Source organism: Pituophis catenifer, unplaced genomic scaffold (genome assembly GCF_029215685.1).
Source record: "Pituophis catenifer annectens isolate HBS135680 unplaced genomic scaffold, rPitCat1.0.hap2 SCAF_2, whole genome shotgun sequence".
Classification (NCBI taxonomy): domain Eukaryota; kingdom Metazoa; phylum Chordata; class Lepidosauria; order Squamata; family Colubridae; genus Pituophis; species Pituophis catenifer.
In genome coordinates this window covers 155,410,107-155,431,066 of record NW_027256882.1, presented here as the reverse complement: position 1 = coordinate 155,431,066, position 20,960 = coordinate 155,410,107, and the positions used below count along the sequence as shown (strand labels likewise).

General features: G+C 44.6%; 1 protein-coding gene across 1 annotated transcript in view; it reads left to right on the top strand.

Annotated features, from left to right (window-relative positions):
• Window positions 1–2,175: 2,175 nt before the first annotated feature.
• Window positions 2,176–20,960, top strand: part of ASIC1 (acid sensing ion channel subunit 1) — a 226,042-nt gene continuing 207,257 nt past the window's right edge. Inside the window, exons 1-2 of the mRNA XM_070934850.1 lie at window positions 2,176–2,540; window positions 8,477–8,672. Coding sequence (XP_070790951.1) covers window positions 2,176–2,540; window positions 8,477–8,672 — 561 coding nt within the window. The remainder of the gene's footprint in view (window positions 2,541–8,476; window positions 8,673–20,960) is intronic.

Below are 20,960 nucleotides of genomic sequence, written 5' to 3'. Positions count from 1 at the left end.
TTTCACTACTAGACAGAGAATTCAACAGGGACTAGCTGCTCCGTTTTTAGAAGTCTGTTGGCACGTCAGGGGAGAGGAATCCTTTACAAGTGCTAGTAATACACAGTGTATCAAGAAATGGGTTGCTGATCAAGGGCTGACTTTCTTGTCTGAATAAAAAGATATTGGCATTGCTTGCACAGGGAAGAGAGAGAGAGAGAGAGAGAGAGAGAGAGAGAGAGAGAGAGAGAGAGAGAGAGAGAGAGAGAGAGAGAGAGAGAGAGAGAATGCAGTCGTAGAATGAAATCCCCTCATTGGCCCAATTAATATTGCTTCTTTGCTGGTTGCAAGCTGAATTTCTTCTTAGTGAAGGGCATTTTTGCGTCTGTCTATTTTTGTTTTTCTGGGAAGATCTGCTGTTAAGACGGATCGAGAGCTGAGAGGCACTTTTCTGGATTTCATTTGCAACTGACTGTATGACTAGACCTCACTTAAAAGGTGTTACTAGTGCTAGAGCAAACAATATCTTTTTCCTCCCGAATAAGCCAGGACAAACATAAAGAGTGTCTGGTGAACCAAATCCTGAGTGGAAACTGGAGAGTACCTTCTCACACCATAGACTTACCTGATGTATACTTTCAATGTAAAGCAACTGCTGCACTGTGCAATGTGGCAAGACCATTTGTGCCTAGTATATGAAATCTGGAATAAGTCCCGATCAGGAAAACCAGAGCTGGCCACAGTTCCACACAGCAAACCCTTGGAGGAAACCCTGCCCTTAAAATGAACACGGAGAGACTTTTATTACACGATCACAGTATCGTGAGTTATTTCTTAGTCCTGCATCTCGCCACTTGCAAATACCACTTCACGATACCTGCTGGACATGTTAAGTGCGGACTGGGCTTTGCTCGCTTCCCGATGGTGCGGATTTGGCTTTTGATTTTTGTTGGCGAAGTGGGGGGGGGGGGCGGGAGGGGGGGAGATCGAGGCGAGAAGGAACTTTGGCTTGAATTCAGGGAAAAAGGAAATGTTGATTGATGGGAAAGAGTAAGGGGAGCCTCTGACAACACGCGCGCCGCACACTCACGCAGCATCGCTGTCGCCGCCGACGCGCACACAGCCACCCTGCAATCTCAGCCCCGGCACCTCTACGGCTCCGAGCCGCTCTCCTCCTCCTCCTCTTCTTCCTCCTCCTCCTCCTCCTCCCGCACAGGCGTGCGCGCACACACAGGGACACACATACACACACACACACATGCGCCGCCACCGCTACCCGGCGCTCTCTCGCAAGACTCCGGGGTAGCGCAGCCGGGCCCTGCCGCCCTCGCCTCGGACGCAGTGACTCCCCGCAGATCCTGCTGCCTCGCTGCCAGGCGCGATCGTCTCCCGCCGCCCGCCCGCTCGCCCCCTCCCCTCCCCGCCCCACAGCAACGGCCTCTCTCGCCACGCCACCGGGGAGCCTCCATGTGTTTGGGGGAGAGGCAGCCGCCGCCGCCGCCGCAGCAGCAGCCGCCGCAGCCGCTGGTCGCTGAGCCTCTCCGCCGGCTCCTTTCCGGCGATCGCCGCTCCTCTTGGATTCCCGAGCGCGAAGGCGAGGCCAGAAGCAGCAGCAGCAGCAGCATCGGCGGGCAAAGGATTCCCGCCGCCATCCCCCGCCCTCCAGCGGCAGGTGCCGCCTCAGCCGGGCAGCCTTCGCGCTCGCTTCTCCAGCCGCGTCTTCGCGCCTGCCTGCCGCCTTGCCTTCCCCGGCAACCCCAAACCGCTGAGCCGGCGAACCGCTGCCGCTGCCGCCGTCGCCGCCGCCGCCGCCGCTGAGCACTGACGGCCGGCCGCCACCACCGCCGCCGCCGGCCTTGCTTTCAGGTTTGGCTTGCTGGGTATGTTGGGGGTGGGGGGGTGGGGGGGAGAAGAAGGGGGAGGATCCCTCCGGCCCGGGTTAAAAGTGCAGCGGAGGATGGAGGCTGGCTGGAAGAGGACAGGGAGGAGAGGAGGACGCCTGCCAGCGAATCTCCTCCAGGCAAGCTCCAGCTGGGGAAGGGAAGGGAAGGGGCTCTGGGCTTAGATCTTTCCCAATTGGGGATAATGGCCAAGCTGGCCAGAGACGCATCCTGAGCGCTTGTCTCCTTTCCATCTAGTGCGGCTTCCTCCCCCGTCCCCCCCACCCTTCGCCCTGCCCCGGCTCCGGCTCTGACCATGATGGACCTGAAGGTGGACGATGAGGAGGTGGAAAATGGGCAGCCGGTCAGCATCGAGGCATTTGCCAGCAGTTCCACCCTGCACGGCCTGTCCCACATCTTCTCCTACGAGCGCCTGTCAGTCAAGCGCATCTTCTGGACCCTGTGTTTCCTGGGCTCCTTGGCCGTGCTGGTCTTCGTCTGCAATGAGAGGATCCAGTACTACTTTCGCTACCCTCACGTCACCAAGCTGGACGAGGTGGCTGCCAGCCACATGACCTTCCCAGCCATCACCTTCTGCAACCTCAACGAGTTTCGCTTCAGCCGGGTGACCAAGAATGATCTGTACCACGCTGGGGAGCTCCTCGCCCTGCTTAATAGCAGGTGGGTCAAAGGATGGGGAGCGGGAAACACCCCACCCAACCCCCATGCCCTGCGAGTGTGCAAAGCCAGAGGTCCCGAAGCATCTCTGGGATGGCGTGCAACAGTTGGCGCACTTGTGGCCCACTACAGGAGGTGGTGTGTGCGTTTATGTGTGTGTTGGGACGTATTTGAACTGGGCACTGAAGTGTGCAACATGTATATTTTCATACTGTGATCTGACACACATTTGAGAGCGTTTCTGCGTGACAAGCTATTTAGCACTGGCAGAATGGCAAACTGTTTCTGTATTGTTGTCAAAAAAAAACTGCACTGCTTGTGTCTATAAAGTCGGCAGGAGTAGAGTCCCAAGTTGAGGGAGACTCTATATGCTTGGTCACTGACCTGGGTCTCGTATGGCTTTGGAGAAGGTTTGTGTCTGTGTTATACAGACAGCTGACCTTTTCCCAGGCTATATGCTCCTTTGATTCCCACAGCAACAATCCTGTAAGGTAGGAAGGACTGAAATCGTGACTGCTTCAAGTCACCCAGTGAGTTTCTAGGGCTGAACATGGCCAGCTCTTTTTCAAGCCAGACGTGTGGCTCTGTATGCTTGATTCCTTTCAGATGCAATGCATTTCCCTGTAAAAGCTATCTGCTACCTGCTTGTGGCAAAGACTCCCGTATGGCCCCCATGGAACCTGCCTTGCTCCTGTACCCTATTTTACTCTGTTCGTGCACTTTAAGGGTGATGTGCTCCCGTGCTGTGGATTGAACCACAAGTATTTCTTGTACAACTGGTTGTATTTTTGACAGAAGGCAGCTAATGAAGTCTGCTGCTTGAACTCCCCTGTTTTCAGATTCTTGGAGGCGAGATCTATAACCAGTCACGAATCAGCCTGAGAGGGTAAATCAGAGTTTGGGCGTCCTGGATATCAGCTGCAGAGGAGCAACAGGGGGAGCCCCGTCTGAGAGGAAACTGAGCCCTTGGAAGCTGAGGCTGCTCACTGTTATGTTTTCTATGGGCTACAAAAAACAGCTCCTGAGTCAGGATTCCAAGAGGCCCCCTAAAAAAAACCCCAATTTCATCTTTCTCATCTCAGCATTTTACTGCCCTCTACTGGAGAGAATTGCAACTCCCCAGCATATAAAAGTAACATCTCCTTTGAACTGAGCTTGGCTCCTATGAATTAACCTATCCGTGTTTTTTTCTTGGCAACCATACAAAAGTGGTTGGCTAGTGTTTTCATCCAGGATTTGTTTTGACTTCCCAATCTAGACTATAGTCTTGGGATTACCGGGCAGTCTCCCATTTGGGACTAACCAGGTTTTTAGGTAATACCTGAATTGGTCTTGGTCAATTGGATTAGGCCAGCTCAGCCAGGTGCTTCCATGTAGCTTGGTTCAGTTGTATTCCTAAAGACAGAAGGAGAGGATGAGATTTTCTGTCAATTCAGTTTTACAGATTTTAACTCAGGATGGTATGAAATTTAAATGGAGGGAGTAGAAGAGCTAGTGCTTTGAACCTCATGTTACAAAACTTGCTACTGGGATGTGATCTGTTTTAAATGGTATATGCACGACTTTTCACGATTAAGAGGCTGGAGCAGAATTTTGTTTTCTCACTGCATCCGATATCAGAATGATTTTTCTCCATTCTTTCTTCTGTTGAAGTCCATGGTTCAATCAGTTCTTGGAATTATATTTTATCTGAGTAATTTTATTTGCTTGAATGAGAAATATTTCGCTACAGAACCAGACTTGCCTGGAGCAACTGATCCCCACTGCCTATCTTGCTACCTGCTCTCTACCCAAAAGAAGTAGACAAATATGAGTATAGTACTGAATCATGGGGGAAAAAAGCTAATTTTACAGAATGTCCCTTTTTCTTTCTCTCTTTTAAGAGCTGTTCTTTGGCCAAAATACCACTATTTCATAGAGCATAACAAATCGTCCTTTATTTCAGAACATAAAAAAACCCAAAAAAGAACTAGTTGAATTGGACAAAAAAATTCCAACCCTATTTCTAGTAGCTGCCAGCCAGATGGTAGTGGAAAATTTAAAAATCTAAAAACAGACGTTAAAAACAATCGGCCTCTCTTCCAGCCCTGCCTTTCCCTATGAGGTGTGGTGGTATATTGCCACTGACCAAGGAGGCTTTGTTTAGCTGTCAGGGCTCAGAGCTCAGGGTAGACAGCTCCTCCATGCCTTCGCCTCTACCTCTTTTTAAAGCTGCCCAATTTAATGGTCATTAATTTTGTCAGGATTGGTTTTGTAAGTTAAAATGTGGCATTTTAATGAAAAATCTGCTGCCCTGAGTTAAGCCACTGGTCCATCTAATCAATTGGGTTTCATACAAATGAAGAGAGACAGCTTGGTGTAATATTTAAGGCTCCAGCTTCCTAGAAACCAGGAGACTATAAGTTCCAGTACCACCTTCAACATGAAAGCCAGCTGGGTTATTTGGGGCCAGTCATAACTTTCTCAGCTCAGCTCTCCTTACAGGGTTGCTGTGGAGAAAATAGGAGGATGAAGGAAGGAGCACTAGGTATGTTCGCTGCCATGAGTTACTTATAAAGTAATAAAGGTGGGATAAGAAAAATATAATAAATAAGTAAATAAAAATGAAAGTGGCCAAATCGGGGAACCGTCAGCTAAGCATGTTCCTGGCAGTTTATTCTGAATCTCTCTTGTGTGGGTGGAATCCAAAATTTAGGGCAGACTTGGTAGCCTGTCTTTGCTCCTTGTAAGCAGTATGGCTTGGATTTCTTGCTACCTGCTTCCCTAAAATTGTGTGTGTGTGTGTGTGTGTGTGTGTGTTCTTTTCCACAATTGTAATTTGGGAAAAAGAGAAGAAAAAGGGGTGGCATAGGCAGCTTGCATGTAAGTATATGCAGCAGTCCAATCCATGGCACTGATCTAATGTGGTTCTCTATGTGCAAAATATGCCATCTGCTAATACATCAGGGTTTTTAGAACTCTCGTAGATAATAACTGTATATGTGTTGGTTGTGGGTGGCGGCATAGAAGTCTTACAGTTTCCTATTCTTGGTTCTCATGACAGAAGGAGCCTTGCACAAAGCCAAGAATGGGACATCTGAGGGGCTTCAAAATTGCACTTCCTGCACTTCCACCCCACAAGATTAGCGATAAACTGTTCTCCTTTTCCCATTGTTATACTACCCAGGGGGGAGGGGGGGAGGGAGGGGTTTGGGATCTGGATTGTTGCATACAGTTTTGCATATTTATGGAAAATAACCAACCTATGCATAACGCTGGTAGATTTACTTATCCCAAGAATCAAATTTACTGGTTTCTGGACGGAGAATATGTTTTTGATTTATTCTTTAATTTTGCCAGCCGAGCAATGTTTAGGGTTGGCCATAAGTTTCTCTGAAAGTTATGGAACTTTTCACATCCGAAAAATGTGCCAGCCAGATACTTATTCCTTTAAGTGCCAAGAAGCTAATTGGCTACTAGTTGACATTAGTCCCACAGCACTGGCCAGATTTTCTCAATCTGGGGCCATCCAAATAGAACGGGATGACGTCTTCCAGACTTCACCAGTCAGAGTTTAAATGCATCTAGAAGTCATTAGATAGAAATGTCAATCAAGTAATACCAGTGAATCCATCCTATATAATTGACTGTTACAGAACTCCGTGGAGTGGTGGCATTCTGCCCATCTCTGGAGAGCCGGGGAAAACCTCCAGGCTGCCCCTCTATGCCCAGCAACCTGTTTATTTCCTTCAGAAATCTGCTTAAATGCCTGATACTTTATTTATAACCCTTACTGATTCCTTTTGCAAATAGAAAGCAGTTTAGACATGCAGAAATCAACGTATCAAAGACACAATCAAAAGCGTTCCAGGGATCGTGCTAGCCTAAGTCATCCAAAAGCGAATAAAATGTTGTACTTGCAAATGTTACAGGCCAGTGTTTCTGGCCACTAAATAGCTATAGCATCCCAATCTGTCCCCTTCTTCATATAAACATGATCTGCATGGGAGTCCTTGAAAATGTCCTACCAATTCTGTGTTATCAAAAGGAGCCAGTAAACGAGAATATATGTAGCTCAGGGTTGAACTATGGAGTCCTTGGTATACTCTTGAATTTGTTTGTTTGCTTGCTTGATTACAGACCTTTCAGTACCTGGCTAGCTAACATCATCAGTGCTAGTAAGTTTGGGGTTTGCACCCTGTTTATATGCAGTAGCTTGCCCTGCCAGTGTGGTACAGTTTTCTCAAGAAGGACCTTAAGCTGCAGGCCGTACTAGAAGCACTGATAACCAGAAAAATCACCATTACACATTTGTGTACGTTGGAAATTTAGGGACTGACATTCTTTCAGGTTTCACCAGCGTACTTTGCAATTCTAATTGATTCTAATAGCCTGTTTTGCTGAACAGGTGCAGACAACCTGGGCAACATCCAAATTGTGCATTTGCAACCTAGCTTCTTCAGGGCCTTCATTGAACCTTTGCGATTTTTCCAAGCATTTCCACCATTCTTTTCTAGTCCTTAGCTTTAAACTCCTAGCTTTAAATCAAAATGAGATTCAGGGAATTAAAGGTGTTCTCAAGAAACACCATTCAAGTGCCAGATTTTTAGCATTTTGATGGCTGTCCTAGTAGGAGAACAGAGAGCATTCCGGTAAGGTAGGAAAGCAACCCGCACAGCCTGAGGTCTGCCACAACCCTTTTGGCCTTCTGCAAGGGCATTAATCCCAGGCTGTGCTGGCTGACTTGGGGTCCTGATGGAAGTGTTCTGTGCTGGAGGTGGCTGGTGGACTCATAGGGAAGAGACCATCACTATACCATTCTTGTTTGTGGTCTTTCTGGTTTTGGACCTACGTAATTTTGTTAAGTATAATATTTATTATTTTAATTGTAAGCTGCCCAGAGTATCATTGTAGAGTGAGATGGGCAGCATATAAATTCAATAAATAAACTGCAACGTCCAAACTGTTGTGGCTGGGAGTTGAGTTTGGAGAGCTTAAAAGAAGGAATTAGGTGCCTTGAGCCTTGCAAAACACACCCATTAACTGCCCCAGATGCTTCGCTGTATGCCTTCCCACCACCACCACATCTCTTGACTTCTGCCACATTTGGAACGTGGCTTTTGACACTATTTAGTGCAGGCTAGAGCTCATGCTATCGTTGCAAAGGATGATCCTCATCCACCAGGCAGGCTAATGAAGAAGCAGGCTGGGTTGAAACATTAAAGCTGGCACTTCCTGTGCCCCAGGGAGATAGGAAGTATTGAAACCACTTCTTCGATTCCCCAAAGAGACATGACTTGACTGCTGTTAATGAAGCGGGCACGATGTGTATTGGTATTAAACATCCACAGGCTGTGAAGGGGTAAATGCATAACACAAGTGTGTGCAAGGCTATGCCTAAACATTTTGACTGTCTCTTTCCAGAATATAAACTCCGTACATTGACACCCTCACTGTTTCACATGCACTCCCCTCTTTATGACAAGAGTTGTCATAAAATCAAGGGAACAGCCGATATCTGCCTTCCCCCCCCCCTTTTTTTTTTTTTTTGTAGTGTGTAGCTGTCATGCAGGAAAACAACATCTTGGTTGCTAATGTAAAATGTGTTATGCCTTTGGAGAGTAGAAAAGCTGCCTCAGTGGCAAGTGGCTGCTGCTTTTCCTTTTTTAGGAGTAATTATATAATCTGAAAATGCCTGGTTAGTCTTGCAAGGAGTGAAGAACAGTTGCTTATCTTCAATGTTAGGTTTTAATTACACTGTGTGCTTTCACTGCTGGAACTGAGAAGTCCCAGGTGTATCTCCAGCATCCATCTGACCATCCCACCCGTCTTACAGATGCTTTGCCCAGGAGCATCTGAGGTTTCAGGCGCTTTCTCTGTGAATTGAACCAACCCAACCCAACTGATAGGGAGACCCAAACACAACCTCTGTGATTGTGCTCTGGATTTTCCCCCCTCAGGTACGAGATTCCGGACACCCAAATGGCTGATGAGAAACAGCTGGAGATCCTGCAGGAGAAGGCAAATTTCCGCAACTTCAAGCCCAAACCGTTTAACATGCGGGAGTTCTCAGACCGAGCTGGCCATGATATCCAGGAAATGCTGCTCTCCTGCTTGTTCCGTGGGGAGCCGTGTGGCCCCGCTGACTTCAAAGTGGTGAGTGTCTGGCTTCTTGTTTCTCTGAAGATTGTGAGGCAGGGAGTAAATGTTACATTTGGGTCATGTTGGGTATCCACAGAGAGAAGAACCTATGTTGTGCACGGCGTTGGCATCATTGTGGAGAAAAGAGGAGGCAGTGTGCTGTATTGACTTGTTGTGACAATGCAGATGGGCTTATTTCTTTATTGTTGCATACATAAATTTATAGACTGCTACAGCACACTGACTTGAAGTGTTTTACAAGAACAGGCAGAATTTAAAAAAACATAACAATTTTTTTTAAAAAGCAAACAACCAACCTCAGCCCACATTATATAAAAGCTGTGATCAGACAGAATAAAATGGAACACAAAAAAAACCAAACAGAAAATAGAAGATCAACCCAACCTATTGCCCAAATTCCTCTTGAAAAAAAGGCTAATAGTCTATTGAAACCCCCAATAATTTGGGTATGAAACGGACCTCAAGGGATAAGCACAATTTGGGGTTATTCCCCAAAAAAGAGGCCTGTTGTTCACTTTTGGGATGGAGATCCTATGCATCCTCTTTGAGAAGACCTCACAAGACGGGCATTTTACAGAGGAGATGGACCTCAAGGTAAGCAGGAGCTGGGCCTTTTAAAAGAGCTTTATAGATTTATACTAGCTATTTGAATTTTGACCCAGAAACCTACTGACAACCAGAGCAGTGACAATTGCACAGGTGTTATGCTGTAGAAATAGCACACCTCCAGCAACAGCAGGACTGTCACAATCTGAATCATGTTCAAAAGCAACCTCATGTAGTGTGCATTACAGCAGTCTGATTGCAAGGCAACAAGAGCATGAGTCCCTGTCCTAAGGACTTCCTCGTTGAAAAAGGACTGCAACTGTTGAAGTTGTGCAAAAGTTCCCATAGTCATGGTCTTCCTCCACTGTTCAAGCAGGAGTTGTGAGCACCTTGACTTGCAGATCTGGTCTTTTAAGGAGAGTGTGGTCCTTTTAGACCTGATCTAAGAACTGGGGAAAGACTGTTTATCTAGAAACAGCACTTCCATCTTATTCTGATTCAGATTGGTTTTTGTTGTTGTTGCTATTGCTCCATCCAGTTCCTCACAACTTTTAGGAACAAACCAAGAACTTCCACTTTATCTCCAGCCTTCCCTGGGATATATAATTGAATATAATCAGCACATAAAGGATAGCTCACTCCAACTGATGGATTTATGTAGACATTAAATAACTTCAGAGAGAGAACCGAACTCTATGGTAGCCACACATCATAATATGTACAAAGGAATCATAGAATCATAGGCCTGGAAGGGACCTTGGAGGTCTTTTAGTCCAACTTTTTGCTCAAGGCAGGAGTCTTATACCATCCCAGACAAATGGTTCTCTGGTCTATTTTTGAAAACCTCCCCTGATGGACACCCAGGAGACAAGCCTGGGAAAATTTCACTGTTGGAAATTTTTTCCTTAATTCTAGGTTGTATCTCTCTTTGAAAACTTCCATCCATTCTTGTCCTGCCCTCTGGTGTTGTAGAGAATAAGACAATCCCTTCTTCTTTGTGATAGCCCCTGAAGTATTAGAAGACAGTTATCATGTCCCCCCCACAGGCCTTCTCTTTGATAGGCTAGACCAGTGATGGCGAATCTTTTCAGCACCGTGCCGAAAAGGTTGCGTGGAAATGTTGCGTGCGCACACAAACTCATCAGGGCCGCACTCCAGAAAAGCTGAATTTCCAGGTTCTAGTGCACATGTGTGCCTGATGATCAGCTGACCAACACACATGCGCATGCTGGTTTTTGGCACTGCCACATGGGCAAAGGGATTGCGTTCTGGAAAAGCAAACTTCTGGGATCTAGTCGCATGCGCACCCGACAATCAGCTGGCCAGGGCACATATGCAGACCTGTTTTCAGCACTGTCACACATGCGAAGAACAGCTGATCATCGCACGTGCATGCACATCAGAAACCTGGAAGACAAATAGGCAAGGTCACACGTGCCAGGTATCATGGCTTCAGCTGCCACTTTGGACATGCATGCCATAAGTTCGCCATCATGGGGCTAGACATACTCAGGTTCCTCAACTGTTCATCATGTGAGATAGCCTCCAGACCCTTTATCATCTTTGTTGCTCTTCTCTGCACACTTTCTAGGATCTCAACATCTTTTTTGTATCATGGTGACCAGATCTGGTTACAGTATTCCAAGTATGGTCTCACCAGTGCAATTTAAAATGGTACTATCGCTTCTCATTGTCTTGACACTATCCCTCTGTTGATGCAGCCTAAGATTGCATTGATTTTTTTTTGGGAGGGCAGTTGCAATGGTGGTCCACTAGGACACCTAAAAATCCCTCTCATACTTACTATTATTGAGCCAAGCACCACCTGTTCTGCACCTGTGCATTTGATTTTTCCTGCCTAAGTGCAGGACCTTACTTTTCTCACCACTGAACTGCATCTTGTTGGACAGGGCCCACTGCTGTCAAGATCGTTCTGGATCTTGAGACTATCTTCAAAAAGTATTAGCTATGCCCCCCCCCCCAGCTTGGTGTTGTCTGCCAATTTAATGAGTTCAACTATAAGTTCAACAAGCTCAATTATTCCTCCCTTCCAACTACCAATTGGAACTGCCCTCTTAGGGAGGATCAGGATCACCATAAAATGATGCCCTCAGCCTCACAAACGGTGCAAAATACCACAGTCAGTATTATTCAGTGCCACCAAAATGCTCCATTGGACCAGATGTGCACTCCCTTCTTGTGGATCCTGATGACAGTCATTCACTGGAATGACCCATGCCGAAATCTGAGGTGAGGGAACTAGATAATTCATTTTATCTAGGATATGTGACGACTGAAGCCACACTATCTTCTTCAAAAATCTCCCCCCTAACGAGAAGGTAAGAAAATGGACAAAAGTTGTTGAAAATTGCTGTTGGAGAGATCCTCTGCTAGGAGGGGCGCACCACTGCCTCCATCAAGTCAAATAGTTGTACCCCTTCCAGTAAAGAGGCATTTTTTCCCTTTCCAAAATGAAGTTTCTGGGTTCAATGCACAATGATGGGTCTTAAGCTACCCTATCCACTTCCTTAGACTATGAGTTCAAAAGAATCCAGGATGATTTCTCAAGATGTAACTTCACTAATCTTGCTGTACTGAAATCCAATGGCATCCAATATAAAGAGAATAAGAGCGATATTATCAACAAGGACTTAAAAGCATATCACAGCAGCCTGCAAGAAAAACTTCCCACCTGCTCCTCAGCAGAAGGCTGTGGATAAGCTTGTATAAGGCACTGGACAAGAATCTGTTCTTAACACCTCCATGTTCAGTTGCATTCACTCTTCATTTCCATAATATTGGTCTAGGCATCTCTTCTGACCCTTCAGCTTCTGGAGACCCTTGATTATCCAAGAAGCAGGATCAGTGACTACAGAGAGGCCACATGGGAGCAGTCTTGTCCAACACCTTTCCTGTCTCTGAGTTCCAGAATTCAAAAAAGCGTGTGACAGAACTTTCTGCCTAGTCCCTGGGAAAAATCTCCTAAGCATTGTTAGAAAACCCATAGGGTCCATCAGGCCACCCTAATTGGTTCCACAAGAACATAATCCACATATTGGCCATATAATAACCTGACCTGATTATCTTGTCTTCCAACGTCCAAACACATCTCATCTGCTCTAAGGTCAACACCAGAACTAACATGTGACTGCCTAGAAATCATCTGGGAGAAAGGCATAGTTACCATGGAGGACGTGCCATGCTAGTCCTGTCTAAATCCCACACTCAGGGCATCATGAAACACCCCCACCTCATTTCTAATAGCTTTGGGACTCCCATACCAACCTGGCAGTGAGATCTAATTTTTCAGGCAGGGTTGCTGCTGAGTAGCAGAATGGTCAGTACACACCAGCAGCCATAGTTTGACTCTGTGGCCCAATTTCAACTTTCAGGCATTCATATCTGGTTATCTATAAAGCAGCATATCTAATCACAATTAAGGTGTCACAAAACATCCTACCCCCCCAACCTTGGAGTTGGGGCTGCTGAAATAGAGAAGGGTAAATCTTGCCATGGTGATATCCATGTCTGTGTCCAACTGTGCTTTGTTTCAATAATGCCTGGCAGGTCTGCACACTCATCTACCACCAGGTTTTGGATGAATGTGGCCTTAACCACCCAGAAATGTGACATTCAACAGCAATAGCCTGAGGCCACCTTCCAGACCCAGAAAGGAGACAGATAGTTTAGAAGCTGGAACTTTCAACAAAATGAGTCTCCTTTCTCCTGGAAGGGCCAGACTCTTGGATCCAGCCATACCCCCTATATTGCTATACTGTTGTTGCTCAACATCAGCATTTTCTGAGATTTCACAGATCCCTCCCAAACTGTCCCAAACTTTTTTCATATCCTATACTCCCATATCACAACTCAGTGGGGCAACAGTCTGAAACATCACTCATACTATCCTGTTTAGAATCTTAATAAATGCATGATGAGTTCCCTAATACCCAGATGTGTCCTCTGGCAACTTGAAAGCTTTCGGAAACTTGACATCCTCCTTAATGTTTACTTCCAATTTTGTGCCATCGTGGGTTCACTGCAGGCAGAGGTGGGTTTCAGCAGGTTCTGACCAGTTCTGGAGAACCGGTAGCGGAAAATTTGAGTAGTTCAGAGAACCGGTAGTAAAAATTCTAACTGGTCCCGCCCCCATCTATTCTCTGCCTCCCAAGTCCCAGCTGATTGGGAGGAAATGGGGATTTTGCAGTAATCTTCCCCTGGAGTGGGGTGGAAATGGAGATTTTACAGTATCCTTCCCCTGGAGTGGGGAGGGAATGGAGATTTTATAGTATCCTTTCCCTGCCATGCCCAACAAGCCACGCCCAACAAGCCACGCCACGCCCAACAAGCCACGCCACGCCCAACAAGCCACGCCCACAGAACCGGTAGTAAAAATTTTTGAAACCCACCATTGACTGCAGGGTGACAGCAGGACCATGCAGGATAGCCACCTTAATTCCGTGCCTTCTGTCCAAGTTGATGACACCTAGTCTAGGTTTAGTTAACATCATTTGACATACATCGTTAAATGGTGAAATAATTGCCCACCTATTTAATCAATTTAAACGATTGGTTAAAAAAAACAAAAACCACTGTGGAAAATATATGCAGGAATCAAAGAGAACTATTTTGAATAACTAATATATTTTGAGAATCAAAGATAACATGTCCAAAATACGAGTTCCTATGAAGCAACAGTTGGTGACATTTTATACACTGGAGATGAGTTTCCTAAAGTTTCCTGAGGGTAGGACAAGAAGCAATGGGTGGAAACTAATCAAGGAGAGAAGCAACTTAGAACTAAGGAGAAATTTCCTGATGGTTAAAACAATTAATAAGTGGAACAACTTGCCTGCAGAAGTTGTTAATGCCCCAACACTGGAAATTTTTAAGAAGATGTTGGATAACCATTTGTCTGAAGTGGTGTAGAGTTCCTGCCTGGGCAGGGGGTTGGACTAGAAGACCTCCAAGGTCCCTTCCAACTCTGTTATTCTATATCTTCTAAAGATATCTGAGTTCTGTGTGGTGAAGAATGTTGGGAGAGATAAAACTTTAGACTGATCCAGTAGGACTCATCTTAGGGCAACAACTGGGAACTTGGGCAACAGGTACCTTAACATCTTGAGTGTTTTTGCATCCAGTATACAGTGTGCCTATGGTATATGCTAATGCCTGTATGTCTCTATTAAATGGGATTAATTCCAGGTCCAAATTTATTGATTAGAAGACTATGTAAATCCAACATGTTATTATCTCTGATGGGTGGAGATTGCAATTCCATGTTGTTGTTGCCCTTCCCCTTCCTCTTCTCTTCTCCTCTCCTTCTCCTTCTCCTTCCCATATGTTTGCAATGCGTGCTTTGTTTTGCACTGTGCTCAGCTAGTGCTTCCAGCAAAGCTATCAGTGCATGTCGCAACAAGAGGCTTTGTTTATCAGTTGATTTGTTGCAAAGCCAGAGATTGAATTGAGATTGAGATGGAGCCATTGGCCTAAAATTGCCCAGCTGGCTTCCATGCTTAAAGGACCCAGAATCTCCCTGCTCCTAGTCGAGCATCTTAACCACTATACCGTGTTGTCTCCATTGTATAAAGAATCATAAAGATATGTGGATGATTCAGAGCAGGGTTAACAAATAGCTGCCGAGGAAATAATTTACCGTTCTGTATCCTCAAAGGCAAAAATTTTAAAAACTGTTGGAAACCTGAATTTGCCTAGGTGTATGGCAATGAATGCTATGGCAACTGTGTGGACACAGTAAGGCATTGGAGCCCAAGCTGAACCATGCATGTCTGTGGTTTTGGAAACATGCTCTGTTGAGGTGGGGTGGGGAATATGCAGCATTAAATCAGCAACAGGCAGGAAAACTGTTATGGGGAAAAGTGGCTGTTTTCCAGCTTCTACAATTTGTTGTCTCTTTGGAAAGAAGTATTGATATGGAGTGGAAGATATGAGATATGTTTATTAGGACCACTGAATTGTTTTGATGCCTACTGCTCTTGGCTGAAGTTAGAGCTTCAAGGCTGCTGCAGAACAGAAGGTTCCACCTTGCTATGATTGGCTCTGGATATCATGGGAAAAAATAAACCAGCTTGATATGTGTTTGCTTTTGCATTGGGCTACTATTGCTGGTTTGTCTCATCCAAAAAGAAACTACATTTCTCTTACCATTGCTGAAGTGGTCTAGCTGTTTAAGCCTCTCATTCCTAAAGGGCAAATCACAGCCAAAATAAAATAAAATAAAAGTGAGGATCTCCAATAATGGCTCAAGTTCCATTGTGTAGGAGCAGAAAAAAATAAAATGAAATGAAATTAAGAATGCCAGATTAGGAAGCAGATCTGTGGGGATCCACAAAGGTTTTGCCATCCACAGATTATGTGCAAAATGAGAAACGCAATTCCCCGGTGTGATCAGTCAGCTCACAAAGGAGCAAATGATCCATACAAGTTCAGGTATTTGATCCAAACAAATTGGTGGAAAAGGAAGACTTCCCTGAGGGATATGGAGATGTGACATTTAATGGAACAACAGTGTATTCTCGGTACTGCATTAATTACACAGGCTGAATAGATTTATCTATTTTTGTTTGATTTACCAGAATATTCGGTATTACTGGATTGCCTGCAGGCTAGTCTGCCTCAGCCATGATTTGCCGCCCCTCAAGTGGGAACCCTAAATACTAGCCAATATTGGTATGTACTATCCCACACATGTTACATGGGATATAGCACAGGAGAGTTGAGTCCTAAAGGCCTTTGTTCCTAAGAAGTGATTTTACAGAGCCAAACTAACCTTGGGAAGACAAAAGAGCGAAAAAGGATAGACAAGACTGACATGCGAAGAACGTCACCAGACATCACTGCGTACAAGTAAAGCTTGATTATACGATTGGGAATAAGGACAAAGGACCAAACACTTGTCAACAAATTTTCCAGTGTGTAATTGATTTTCATTTCATGGATTGTTGGTTGCAGGTGCATTATGGCTCAGGAGCATGGCATATAGGGAGGAGCATGGCAGGTGGGGAGGCAGGCATTAATCCACCGCCTTAGCCTCTTTCAGCCGTTCTATGTTTCATATTTGCAATACTGCAAGAGAAAGGTTTTCTAATATAGTAAGTAATCCATATAAACCTTGTATGTGGGTATCCTTTCAGGACTACCCAAAGGTGCTTTTTTCAGGAGGCAACTGGACTTTCTTCTTTTTTCTTTGAAGATGTTTCGCTTCTTATCCAAGAAGCTTCTTCAGCTCTGACAGAATAGTGAGGAATGGAAGGATTTATACTCCTTGCAGATAGCTGGTCATTTGCATCCTCTTAGAAGATGGTTGAAACACAGAGGTTTATCTGTGTCCTCAAGGTCACCTGAGTAGTGCTCCTGGTTCCTATAATCTGCAATTTTTCCCCCTCTGGAAATCCATTCCTACTCCCACACCATTCAAAGGGTCTTCATCCCAAATTGTATAGCTAAAGGTCTGTAGAGATTCTCAGTCATCCAGGTCATGGTTGTCCCAAAGGTGCTTTTTCCAGTTTGCCAGTTGTCATGACCTGGATGACTGAGAATCTCTACAGACTTTCAGGACTACCAAAATTCTCCATCCTACACATCATGATCTCATTGTATGGTCCCAGTCTATTTTGCTCCCAGACACAGACCCACACAAGTAAGCTACTCTAGGTTTGGTCAACATCATTCGACACACCTAGTTAAATGATGAATTAATTCCCAATTCCAATTCCATAACCAATTCCAATGATTTGTTATGTAAAAAGATCCCTCTACTTAGGAGCAAACAATGCAAAAACGAAGTCAGTGTGAAACAAAATGGGCGGCAAATAAATTTAATAAATAAAAATACTACATTTACATTGGCTGTAAGACAGTGATGGCAAGCCTATGCCACGTAGGTCACAGTTGACATGCCTTGCCATTCTTGGTGACACGCCAAGGTCCTGGACCCTCTGGAAGTCAGGTGAGAGGGCCCTGCTCTCTCACATGGCCTCTTGAGGCCTCCAAAATCGTGCAAGCATTCTCAGACAATTTCCAGAGACTTTAGAGGCCCCATGAGAGCAGGGCCCTCTCGCAAGGCCTCTGGAGCTTCTGAACTGCACATGAGAACAGGGAGACCTTTCCAGCTCTTTTCTGTGACTGCAAGAGCATTCTCTGAAGTTTCCAGGCCTTGTGCGACCTGGAGTTGGCTCAGACAGGCATTTTGAAAAATATTTACAATTATGTATTTATCAATGAAGTAATAAATTTAAATAATTTAATTTATTACTCTTCATTATGGATTGTTTCTCTTTCATCTGAGCTTTCTTAGAGTAGTGATGGCTAACCTTTTGGGCTTGGCATGTGAAAAATTCAGAAAATGCCTCCGTTGACTCTGCTGGAATCTCTCTCTCTCTCTCTCTCTGAGGAAGGGGGAGAGAGAGAGAAAGAGAGGGGAGGGAGGGAGGGAGGGAGGAGAGAGAGAGAGAGAGAGAGAGAGAGAGAGAGAGAGAGAGAGATGCCAGCAGAGTCAAGGGAGGCATTTTCTGAATTTTTCACACGCCCAGCCCAAAAGGTTAGCCATCCTTGCTCTAAGACTACAACCAACACCCATAAGGAAATTGTGACATTTGTGGAGGAAAGGAACAGTGTCAAGGGTGACATCTACTAACCTTCCCAACCAGTTCGGAAGTGCACGCTCGCACTTCGCTTTGTTCACACGTGCGTGCAACACATGCGTGTACGGACCCTCTGTACATGCACAAACCCTTCTGCGCATGCACAGAGGGTAAAAAACAGGTTACTTCCTGGTTAAAACCAGAAGTAATGACGACCAGGCAGGTGGGCGGAGCCTCACGCCGCCATCTCTACCGGTTCTTCGAACCACCGGCTGCCATCGCTACCGGTTCAGCTGAACCAATCCGAACCGGGAGCATTTCACCCCTGCACAGTGTGTATTAAGGAGCAAAAGCAAAATAGTGTGGAGCATATAAAAGAGCACTAGAACTTGATTCAGCTGAGGTTGGTGCAATTGGGAGGTCTCAAGCTGGACAGTGGCCTAAGTGAAAGAAGTAATAAATAATTTTGATAGGAGAGGTTTAAAGAGAGCCAAGAGGACGGAAGAGTGACTGAAAAAGGCCAGAGGGGAAAGGTTACAATAATGAAAGTGAGAGATAATCAAACATATAAGTTTTAGGGCAAGGGGTTAGCAGATAGATGTCTGCTAGTATCTTACCTTATGACTGGTGGGCATCCTGCTCTGCTTGTTTTATAGCTTCTGAGATTTTGATCAGGAGTTGCACAAAAAGCAGCTACCTTATCTTCGGTTCCTTAAAAACTACAAACTTGTTCCTTTAAAAAAAGAAGAAGAAGAAGAAGAAGAAGGCCTGTCATCCTCCAGATGCTTAATGTGCCCAGTGCTAATTTTTGTAGCAGTGTGGTGCCACTGAAGGACTGTCTGTAGCTCTATGAACCTCTTCAGAGGTAATTTATAGTCATTCTCAGAGTCCTGGTGATATGTTCTGCCACATAGAAAAGTGTGGTTTTTGTGAATTTGAATCAGGAGCACCCGGATTGTAGAAATCCCTTTTGAGGGAGGTGAGACTGGCTCCTTTGTTATGTACGGCTTGGGTAAAGAATGGTTTAATCTGCTGTGTTTTTACACTTGCGCACTATGTCATTATTTCATTGTAATAGCAGAGATATTTTCACATTTTATTGTGTGATATGATTTTTTCCTCTGATATTATAGGTTTTTATTATGTTGTTTATGTTGTTTATATAGTGCATCGCTCTGAGAATTTGGTTGGAGAAGAGTACAGTTTATCAATTTAAGAGAGATATAAAAGAATAAATAAAATTATAGAAATATGGGAACACAAAAAATCTTGTCATATGTTTCCCTAGATACTACCATCCTTGAAAATTTAGAAGCCAGGATTTAGAGAGAATAATCTAAGTGAAATAAAGATTTTCAGCACTGGGAAAGTACACAGAACTTCTCAAGAAGCTCCCAAGTAAAGGCTAATGAGAGCCCCATACTTCCAAGATCTTATTCTTTAGATTACTCCTGCAGTATAGCAGCTGACATCTCCTTCTCTAGTTAGGTCTGTATTTCAAAATTCTCATGCGGAAAGCAGAGAGGAACTGTGATCTCCCAATTTTGTTCAAATATCCTGATGCTTGTCAGGGCTGGCCACAGCTGATGGAAACTAGACCCTTGTAACAACTGGATGGACACAGGTTGCCTAGCATAGTCTGACTATAAACTGTCCTTCTTTTGAAACCTCTGAAACATATCCCATGTCTAATTCAGAGCCCATGATTCAAAGCAGAAAGAAAAGACTGGTGATTGGATGTATGGATACACGCATTAAAAGCAGACACACTGTTCACATATGATCCTGTACCCATAGTGCATTCAGCACTGAAGAGTATTATCTTGGTTGGGAAGCAATCCCATGTTTGTTCTGTAGGGGCACCAGAGTTGTAGGTTCTCTCCCTAGGGAAGTTTGATTGAGTGCTCCCTGTTTAAGTTTATGGTAAATGGTTAACTTTTTAAAAAAAAACTAAGTGTATTAATTATGATATTTTATTTTGGTTTTAATCAGTTATACCAGCAATCCCCAACCTTTCTGGCTCTGCAGATCAGCAGTGCAGGTGATGGCAAGGGGGAGAGGCGGTAGCAATAACAATAGCACTTAGACTTATATACACTGCTTCATAGTGCTTTTACAGCCCTTTCTAAACTGTTTACAGAGTCAGCCTATTGCTCCCAACAATCTGGGTCCTCATTTTACCCACCTCGGAAGGATGGAAGGCTGAGTCAACCTTGAGCTTGGTGGGATTTGAACTGCTAAACTGCTGGCAGACGGCAGTCAGCAGAAGTAGCCTGCATTACTGCACTCTAACCACTGCGCCACCACGGCTCTTAATAATAATAATAATAATAATAATAATAATAATTATTATTATTATTATTATTATTATTATTATTATTATTATTATTATTATTTTATTTCTATACCGCCCTTCTCCCGAAGGACTCAGGGCGGTGTACAGCCTATTAAAAGCACAAAGACAAACAACAATTAAAATAATTTAAAATTATTAAATAATTTCGGCTCAATATTAAAACCTCCCAAAATTTAAAACATCCAATTTAAAATCATTACATTGATAGCCCGGCCTAGCGCAACAGCAGGGTCTTAAGGGCACAGCGAAATACCCTGAGGTCGGAGGTCTTATGCATTTCCGGGGGCAGTTCATTCCACAGGGCTTCATATAGGATGGTTGCACGCACATGCCTGCCGTTTGTTCAAATGGAACTTTGCGCACTCACATGCTCACCTTCATTTACATGGTCCAGTTTCCAATGGACCATGAACTGGTACCGGTCTATGGACCGGGGATTGGGGACCCCTAAGTTTGTTTATTTATTATTTTATTTTATTTTATTTTATTTTATTATTTTATTTTATTTTATTTATATGCTGCCCTTCTCCGGAGACTCAGGGCGGCTTACAATGCGTTAAGCAATAGCCTTCATACTTTTGTATATTTATACAAAGTCAGTTTATTGCCCCCATAATCTGGGTCCTCATTTTACCTACCTTAGAAAGGATGGAAGGCTGAGTCAACCTTGAGCCTGGTGAGATTTGAACTTGCAGTAAATGCAGGCAGCAGATGTAAGTGGATATTAATTAGTCTGCTGAGCCACCAGAGCTCCTTTATTTATTTATTGGTTTGATT